Source organism: Desmodus rotundus, chromosome 2, assembly GCF_022682495.2.
Source record: "Desmodus rotundus isolate HL8 chromosome 2, HLdesRot8A.1, whole genome shotgun sequence".
In the NCBI taxonomy this organism is placed as follows: domain Eukaryota; kingdom Metazoa; phylum Chordata; class Mammalia; order Chiroptera; family Phyllostomidae; genus Desmodus; species Desmodus rotundus.
The window spans coordinates 178,746,085-178,756,443 of NC_071388.1; the positions used below are offsets into that span (position 1 = coordinate 178,746,085).

General features: G+C 34.7%; 1 protein-coding gene across 3 annotated transcripts in view; it reads left to right on the forward strand.

The window, feature by feature from the left end:
• LOC112308078 (MOB-like protein phocein) overlaps positions 1 to 10,359 on the forward strand; it is a 61,381-nt gene that overhangs the window by 47,117 nt on the left and 3,905 nt on the right. For 2 of the 3 annotated variants that reach the window (XM_024564312.4, XM_024564308.3), the window contains 3 exons: positions 3,503 to 3,582; positions 4,594 to 4,705; positions 4,832 to 7,210. In XM_024564312.4, coding sequence (XP_024420080.1) covers positions 3,503 to 3,582; positions 4,594 to 4,705; positions 4,832 to 4,963 — 324 coding nt within the window. In that variant the 3' untranslated portion in view covers positions 4,964 to 7,210. Of the gene's footprint in view, positions 1 to 3,502; positions 3,583 to 4,593; positions 4,706 to 4,831; positions 7,211 to 10,359 lie in introns of those variants that run through there. The other variant, XM_024564309.3, reaches the window with a different exon arrangement.

The following is a 10,359-nucleotide window of genomic DNA, read 5'->3' on the forward strand; positions in this document are numbered from 1 at the left end:
AGAGACAACTCATTTCTGGCTGGTGTGGCTCAGTGGATTGAGCACCGGCCTGAGAACTGAAAGGTCACTGGTTGTATTCCCGGTCAGGGCACATGCCTGGGTAGCAGGCCAGGTCCCCGGTTGGGGGGCGTGTGAGAGACAGCCTATAGATGTTTCTCTCCCTCTCTTTTTTTCTCCCTTCCCCCTCTCTAAAAATAAATGAATAAAATCTTTAAAAAAATTTTTTTTTTTTTTTTTAAAGACAACTCAGTTTGTTCTGGTCAGGTGGCTTAGTTGGTTTGAATGTCATCATGTATATCAAAAGGTTGCAGGTTCGAACCCTGGTTAGAGCACCTACGGGAGGCAACTTATCAATGTTTCTCACATCGATATTTCTCTTTCTCTCTCTCTCTCTCAAATTGATAAGCATATCCTCAGGTGAGGATTTAAAAAAAGTAAAGAACCCAATTTAAAACTGAGCAAAAGATTTGAATAGACTTTTCTCTAAAGAAGATAGACAAATGGCCAATAAGTACATGGAAAGATGTTCAACATCATTAATCATTAGGTAAATGCATATCAAAACCACAATGAAAATGGATAAACAAAATGTGGTATATGCATTCAGTGGAAATTTTTTCAGCCATAAAAGGGAATGAACTTGTATACACGCTACAGCATGGATGAGCCTTGAGGACATTGTACTGAGCCAAATAAGTCAGACACACATGGACAGCTCTTTTATGACTCTACTTATATGAAATATCTTGAAGGGGCAATTAATAGAGACAAGTAGATTAGAGATTGCCAGGGACTAGGGGTTGGGAGTGTGAGAAGTTATTGATTGATGGTATGGAGAGTTTCTGTTTGGGACAATGAAATACCTTTGGTCAGAAACAGGTAGTGGTATTGGTTGCGTGATACTGAAAGTAATTAATACCACCGAATTATACATTGGAAAAATAGTTAAGCCCTGACTGGTGTGGCTCAGGCATCATTCCATATAGCAAAAGGCCACCGGTTAGATCCCTGGTCAAGGCCGGGGTGCAGGTTTGGTCCCCAGTCGGGGCATGTACAAGAGGCAGCCAATTGATATTTCTCTCTCACATCAGTGTTTTGCTCCCTCTCTTCTTCCTCCTTCTCTCTTTAAAACTAAATAAATCTTAAATAAAAATAAAAGTTAAAATGGCAAATTTTATGTTCTTTATATTTTACCACAATTATTTTAATGGAACAATGGCATACAGTTCACCCACTAGCATGACTAAAATATAATAGATAACAACACGTATTGGCCAGGATGTAGAGAAAAGTGGAACCCTTGTACATTGCTGATGGGTTTGTAAAATACTGTAGCCACTTAGGAAAAACAGTTTGGAGATTCCTCAAAATGGTAAACATGGAGTTGCCATATGACTTCGTGATTATACTCCTAGATATATTCCATAAGAAATGAAAACACGTCCATACAAAAATTTTATGCTAATGCTCACAGTTACATTATTCATGATAGCCCAAAATGGAAACAACCTAATTTCCATCAGTTGATGAATAGTACAGAAACAAAATGTGGTAAATGTATGCAGTGGGATACTATTCAGCCATAAAGATGAATGAACTCTATTGAGGGAGGAACATTTTACAGCATTTTAAGCTGTATATATTAAAAACATTAAAGTTTAAAAAGATTTTGAATAAAAGTAATGAAGTACTGATTCATGCTGCTCTATGGAGCCCTGAAAACATGCTAAGTGACATTAAAGGCTACATACTCATATTTAGGAAATATCCACAATAGGCAAATTCATAGAAGACAGCAAGTAGACTAGTTTTTGCTTAGGGTTAGAAGGAGGAGAGAATGAGAAATTCCGGGGTTCTTTTTGAGGGTGATAAAAATGTTTTGGAATATAGTTGATGATAATTGTACAATTTTTTGAATATAGTAAAAACTGAATTCTGCATTTTAAAATCAATTTATGATCTGTGAATTATATCCTAATTTTAAAATACCCTCAAAAAGCTGATTAATAATTTTTATATCACTTATATGTTGAAATTATAATTTTGGCTATATAGAGTTAAAATACATTAGTAAAATTAATTTCACCTGTTTCTTTTTACTTTTCTAATGTGGCTACTAGAAAATTTAAAATGAAATGTATGGCTTGTATTATATTTCCATTGGACAGGTGCTGAGTTAAAGGTTGTAAAACTGTCCCAAATGACCAATGTGAGAAACACCATGACTTGGGTATTTGTTTTTGACCAAATCACCTGTAATTGTATATATGGAGGAAGATAATTTTTTCAATAAATATTGCTCATGGTACTGTTTTAGGCAGTGAGTCCAATAACCATAAATTCCTGTGGATGTGTAGTTAGGAAAATACCTCTTTTTGTTTAGATAATCTTTATACATTTGCCACGGCACAGTAATAGCCATGTTTAGTAGTTACTACTTTACATTTCTAACTGCTGCCTTCAATCTCAACACTTGAAAAATATTCCAGTTACTGGGTAGAGTTCAAATCATTGTTTTTCTTTTCTCTAGTTCATTCTTTCCTTCAAGTACATGCCTGGTTCATTCTGACTGCTCCTCTTCTTTGGTCCTTTTCCTTATCTGCCCTCAAAAGAACTGAGTGAGGAGATTACTTAGTAGTTTTATTTTTCCTTTAGAGGTTTGCTGATTTGCCATGAGACAACAGGTTTCATTGTTTTTGATAAATAGAATAGGATGAGGCAGGTTTATTAAAATATAAAGATATAAATATCATGTTAAATTTCAAAGGAGGCTCAAGGAGAAAATTATTTAGCAAGCTGCTGGGGTAACAGGCACATAGTAAAGGGTGCTTTCTAGGACAGTGAAGACAGTGCTCGCTCAAGGTATTTGTGAAGAGAGGGAGGCTTCCGGGCCTCTTGGTAAAGAGTAAATCAGTGGACCAGGAGTTAGTATATTCCTACTATAAGCATGTTTTTGCGTCCTTCCTAACTATATGATCTTGCCTAAGTCATTGATGATCCTTGCTGCTGTGCATCATTCCAGTGCTCTCCCTCTCGTGCTTTAGGGTTGGGTTATTTACATGCTTGCTTACTTGAATCTCCGTGATCTTTTCTAAGCTGGATTGCTTATTTTGAAAGATTACTTATCCTGCCTACAGATAATTTTAAGACCTCGAAGAAGTCTGTGCGTACTCTGCAAACTGACCAGTGTCATTTTCCTCATTTGTGAAGTCAGAGGGTTAGATTAGACAATCAGGTGTTCTTTCCAGCTCTGTATGTCATTTTCTTCTAGGTACAGTTTTGGGAGTGAGAAATTAAAAAGACCTCTCCTAGATGTCTGATATTGTTTATGAGGATAATAAAGTCTTATTTATTGATGTAACATTGAATTTTAGTCATTGTGATATTGTAAGGTCGTTTTTTTCTTAGGATATACTCATGGTTTTGGAATAAGACACATAGTAAATACATCTAATCTAAGAGGTAGAGCTCTTTGCTGAAGCATTTTTATGTTCTTTTATAGTGTCCTGCTATAGACTATACCAGACACACACTTGATGGTGCTGCGTGTCTTCTGAATAGCAATAAATACTTTCCTAGCAGGTAAACAAAACTTTTAAATGTGTATTAAACTTCTTGGGTTTAATTTAAAAGATTGTTGTTTTTAAAACTAAAACTAGGGTCCTGGTAAATGCATTGTATTCTTTAAACTTTTTTTTAATTCATGTTTTGAAATTAGGGTTATGGTTAAACTAAAGTTAGCAGACTTAGCTCCCAAAGCTCATAGGCCAGCTCAGTTGAGGGCAGTCCCTGCTGCCGTGTGTCATTGTCCAGGGTTCTCTCTTTGATGCTTTAGAGTTGGGACATTTACACACTTACTTGATTGAATCTCTGTGATAGAGTCAGCCTCCTCTTAGTACGCCTAAAGAGCAGACTTGACTTAGTTGGACTGCTTGTTTTTAAAGGATTCCTTATTTTTGCCTATCAGAATCCTCATCAAATGAAATATAGGAAGAAGCCTCTGTGTACTGTAATATATTATTGGTGAGATTTGTGACTGGTCTTTTATTCTATTAAGATGTTTGTTATTAGGTAGATCACTTTAGAAATTTTATTCCCCCCACCTCCCCAAAATATTAACTCTAAAGAGCTCATATAAAATATATTAAATATACTGGGTTTTGCCTCAGTATCCTGTATACATTTTTTAAAAATATCAGAAATATGCAGGTGATTTTTATTTCTAAAAAAAAGTTCCATGGAATAAAACTAATTCCTTTTAGTAGTTTTAGTTATCTCTAGAGAACAAAGTATTAATGTATGTGTATGGTTTAGTAAGTTTGATTTGTTAGGGATTTACTTTAATTGCATTAAACTACAACCTTTAAAACTATGATCCTGAATTTCTTAGGCACTGTGGTTACATAGAAGGAGCACCGGCCCAAGAGTGAACGGGGGTTCTAGGCCTGCTCTTGCCACTTACTAGCACTTTGATCTTGGACTGAGAAGTTATTTTTCCAAGGTGTCTGTTTCCACATTTGTGAATTGAGAAGATTAGAATATATTGTTCTTAAGCCCTGTCCAACTCTATGAACCTATGATTTCTGTTTCTAGGGTTAGCATAAAGGAATCATCTGTAGCAAAACTAGGATCAGTATGCCGTAGGATTTACAGAATATTTTCACATGCTTATTTTCATCATCGGCAGATATTTGATGAATATGAAGTAAGTATATTTTAATAGTTACCCTGATGCATCCTTATCAGAATGACAGTAATATATGCTGATATTGTGTCTAGTTTTTTTGGTTTGGGGTAGTAAATTCAAATAACATTCTTTTCTTCTTTACAGAATGAAACATTTTTGTGTCATCGGTTTACTAAATTTGTGATGAAATACAATTTGATGTCCAAGGATAACCTGATTGTACCAATTTTAGAAGAGGAAGTTCAGAATTCAGTTTCTGGGGAGAGTGAAGCATGAAGGAAATGATACAGAAAAAATGTACTGAGTATAAAATTAACTTTCATTATGTACTGTATATATATATATCATTTTAGACATGTCAATCATGTATCCATATTAGAGCCTTTTTGTTTAGTATGTAGGTTTTTGTATGCTGAGTGTTGCCTTTTAAAATGGGGAAAACTTTTTAAGTTATTCATGAGCTGTATATTCACCGGTGTGGCACTCATGGTTTTTAAATAAGATTAGTATTACCTGTTTATAATGCCTGTTAATAAAAGAATTTACAGTTTGGTAAAATTGCTGCTAAACAATCATTGGATCACAATCCTCATCAAATAAACCCATCTATAAAAAGATGAGTGAGCTTGAGGTTTCGCACAAGCCATTTGCTAAAGTAATAGTAATATTTCCCTTTAGTTTTACCCAAGTTTAGATAGTCTAGAAAATTCTGTAGTACATAGTTCAGTCTTAACTGTTAACTTTTCAAAGATGAGATAAAAGTTTTAAAATTCTGTTTATAGTTTTTGATATACGTTTATGATTATGTGTATATCCAAATATAAATCAAATGAAGCATTAGTAATACTGAAATAATCTTATGCTACATAAAGTATATTCTGGACCCACATACTTGGAAAGGATTTACCTTTTTGCAACAGTGGACTGTTACATATGAGACGGTGATAATGATAGGTGCGTAAATGATACTCCCACTGGAAACCTACCCTGTCCTTCCCTTCTCCTCATTTCTCTTAATACCCACAGCCCCTCTCCCCCTCCACACTAAACTGCATTAGCTGAGAAGCTTTTCACCAGACTGTGATTTATTGGTGGCTTATACCTCTTTATATTGTATTAATTGCTTACAGACTTATACCTCATGTTAGCAATTACACTACAGGAAAAATGTATTGGCATAGGCTCTTGCTTACTTTTGTTTTGCAAAATTGTTCTAACTACTTGGAAAACAGTTTTAAATAGCTTGACTCCTTGACTCATTCTGTTAGTAATGTTACTCGAACCATCAAGGCAGCATTTAAATTGAGTTGAAAAATATTGTAGTATTTATTTTTATGATCCTACCCTACAAAGTGTATGTTTGAATTATATGCACATAATATTTTTTTGCAATTATTTACAGGTTCCAAGGGTGTTGGTGAATAGTCATACATTTTTTGAACTTTGTTATAATTCAGTATATAACAAGGATTCAACTGCAGATTTTACAATCTTGCGATTTACTGAATGCAGTTTTTAACAAAGCACTGGAGGTCTGATTGCTAAACTGGTTGTAATGAGGCACTAAGATAGGCTAAAGAATTGTACATGTAGCAAAGAAAATACATAAATCCATTTCTTGAACAGAGTTAACAAACACGCGGAACTTTTTTTTCCACTTAAAATGGTTATTTTGAAGTGAAGATGCGAATGTATTCATCTTACTTGATTTGTGTTTTTCAAATTTGAGGAAATATCTTATATAATGAGTACAGCAAAAATGTAGGAAATAGTAACATACTGAGAGTGTGTATATATACTTACTACGCCTAACTCTACCAGTGTATTTGATCGTGGAACAGTGCTATTCTAGCAGCCAGTCATTACTTTACCACGACCCACACTATCTTTTAAGAAGTTTTATGGTTATAGTGAAAGGAATGTTGACTTTGAAATTATACATTTATATTAATGTCACTGTAAACCAATGGGAATATTAATTTTTACACAAACTTGCTAAATACTGAGAGACTAAATTACTAGGTTAATAAATTATATATAGCAATGTAGCTGTTCTCTCTATCAGGGGTGTCCAACCTGTGGCCCAGGATGGGTATGAATGCGGCCCAACACAGAATTGTAAATTTACTTAAAACATTACTTAGTTTTTATTACTTAAGTATGTATATTCTCTATATTAGTGATCACAAACTTGGGACCTGCTAAACAATTTTAAAAGATTATTGAAAGGGCCGCTGCGTAATTAGGGTTATTGTGTGAGGGCTTTTTGCTTGTCTGTGGTGGCGGGTATCATGAAAATTATGCACGGACCTTTTTTTTGCTCATCAGTTTTCATTAGTGTTTGTGTGTTTAATGTGTGGCCCAGAGACACCAAAAGGTTGGACGCCCCTGCATCTAGATGGTGACTCAATGGATTTCTGTTGCAGTGGCTGGGATTGGTAGTGTGGCTAAGCATTTTGAAACACATTTTGAATAATATGGCTTAGTGTTAATGGGGAAATAAAATGTTTTTTTTCTTACTTATTCTATCTTCCCTGTGCTGTGTTTGGAATTGATTATTAAGGAAACAAACAAACAAAAAACCCAAAATGAAACATCAGTTTGTAGTCTTGCTTTGTATTCATATCGATGACATCTTTATACTCATTGCATGTGAAGTTGACTCTCTGTACTAAGTAGATCTAAATGGAGTAGTTACTGTTTTTGCTTAATACCGTTTACAGACTTTTGAAAATATACATGTATATACCTAAGTAGTATTGAAAAATTAATGACCCTGGCAAACCGTTGATTTTATAAAGTAGGTGTTCTGAGAAGAGAGGAATAGAAAACTCACAGTTCTGTGTAATCAGGAAGTTAAGTTCCACGTTTTGTGTGGATTGATTATCCAATACAGCTCCAAAAGTTAAAATTTTCTTTCCATAAAATTATTTTGACCACGTAGTCAATTCACTCTTTTTCTTCTGTCATATCTGGGGAAGTAGCTAAACAATAATTTATGTTCTAAGTATCCTAGTTCTTTGGTGTGTGTATGTTTTCTCTGTGGGTCAAATTTACATTTCTAGAATAGTTTCTTAATTAGATTCTTAATGAGTTAGCACTTTTTTACTATCAGAATAACATTAAGAAATCCATGATTACATTGTTGTCAAGGACTGTGTTATGGTTTGAAACACATTTACTGGCCAGCTAGCTCAGTTGGTTAGAGTGTCGTCCCAAAACACCAAGGTTGCAGGTTCTATCTCTGGTCAGGGCACATACAAGAAACACCCAGTGAGTGCTTATAAGTAGAGTAGCAAAAGTGGAGTTTTTCTCTCTCTCTGTCTCTCTTCCTCTCTCTCTAAAAATCAATAAATAAAATTAAAAAAATTAAACATACTTACTGACTAATGCCAAATTTATTGTAATAGAATTAATCATTTGTTCCCTGTGCACTTTGCCCTACTCACTATAGGATGACACCTTTTTGTCTGAAGGTTCCTATAATTTTATTTGCACATTAAGTTCTATATTTTATATACTTTGTTTTTGCATACTTTTCAGATGTTCTACAGGTTTCTTGGTGTAGTTAGTCCATGCTATGCCAATGTTTTAGTAAAAGTAGTTTTCATTTCTTGAATGCAGCTTATTGTTGGTTAAGCAGACACTACAGATGTATTTGTACAAATTTTGCAGGTTATTTGAGATGGTCAAAACATCTAAATGTGTTTTCTGAAAAAATATGCATTATTTGGCTAGTATAGCTCAGTGGATTGAGCACCAGCCTGTGAACCAAAGGGCCACTAGTTCAATTCCCAGTCAGGGCACATGCCTGGGTTTTGGGCCAGGTCCCCAGCAGGGGGCACACGAGAGGCAACCATGCATTGATGTTTCTCTTCCCCTCTCCTTCCCTTCCCCTCTCTCTAAAAATAAAATCTTTTAAAAAATATGCATTATTAGGAGAGTGCACTGTTAAACTAGATAATACCAAAAGAATCTACTAGAGCAGTGATTTTCAACTGGTATACCACAGATTATTTAAAATATGCAATACCTGACTATTTAACCAGAGGTACTAACTTCCTTTGTCAAATAAAAAATGACAACAGCCAACAAAATAACTACCCAGTGTGAGTGAATCAAAATTATACCCATTTTGTGGTCAGATCGGCAAAAACTACATTTTTTGATGTGCTACAGAATTTTTTTTACTTATTTTATTTTTTTAAAATTTTAATTTGTTATTGTTATTCAATTACAGTTGTGTGCCTTTTCTCCCCATTCCACCACCCCCAGAATTTTTTTTTAAAGATTTTATTTTATTTTAGAGGAGAAGGGAGGGAGAAAGAGAGGGAGAGAAACATCAATGTGTGGTTCCTCTCACTTGGCCCCCCACTGGGGACCTGGCCTGAAATCCAAGCATGTGCCCTGACTGGGAATCGAACTAGTGACCCTTTGGCTCACAGCTCATGCTCAATTCATTGAGCTATATCACCCAGTGCTGCAGAATTTTAATAATTAGCTTATCTGTCCTATGAGATGAAAAAGGTTGAAAATCGCTATACTAGAGGGTTATACTACTACTCATTTAAAAGATACATTTAGGAGCCTTACATTTGGTATGCATATCTTATAGGATATTTTATGTGGGCTGAGAACATAATGTAATTAAATACTGAATTTTCATAATAACCTATATTTCTAAAAAAAATACAATTGACATCCTGAAATGACATCCATGAAAATTGTATATCAATTAAGTGTCTGATACTGATTCTAGGATTAATTATAGCATCAACACCCAAAATTATTAAGATACTCATTTTTAAAAAGTGAAATCAGTATTATATCCTAATCTGATTCCTGCTATAAGCATTGGCAAAAGTAGTTTATAATTCCATAAATAGTGTATTTACCTCTATTTTGGGTGGACCTCATGAGATCCATCTGTATCTTGTATAACAATGAGAAATTTTTACTTAAAAATTAGTTTGTTGCAGATTGTGGGATTTTCTGCCTTTTTTTTGAAACTCAAAGGAACATTCACATAAAATATGATTATTTGAAAGGATTTTCTTTATTTGTATTTGCTGATTTTAATATTTTAATTTTCCTTAGCATCTAAAAGAAAATGTTAATTTATTTTTATTTTTTGTTTTAAAATTTCATTCATTTGTTTTTAGACAGGGGGGAAGGGAGGAAGGGAGGGAGAGAAACATCAATGTGTGGTTGCCTCTCCTGCAGCCCCTAATGGGGACCTGGCCTGCAACCTATGCATGTGCCCTGACTGGGAATCGAACCAGCAACTCTGGTTTGCAGCCTGGTGCTCAGTCCACTAAGGCACACCAGCCAGGGCAGAAAATGTTAATTTATTTAAAAAAAAAAATGCTGTATACCTTGTTCTAAAAGTAAGAGGAATCAAGTAGAAACCATAGGATTCTATCCTCGTATTTTCCCCTACTCTCTTCTGAGATGAGATAGGCTGAGGGGAGTCAAAGGAACAAGGGAGCCCCGGAGGTGAGGAAACAGTGGTACAGTCATTATTGTGTTATCACGTGAGATACCGCCTTCCCCTAAGTCCACTAATTCAATAGATTATTTTTATTTTTGTGGGTAAAGCCCTAGTTAACTGTCCTAAAAAATGTCAATGTTTTTAAAACCAGGTGTATATACAGAGGGATTATGCTTCCCTT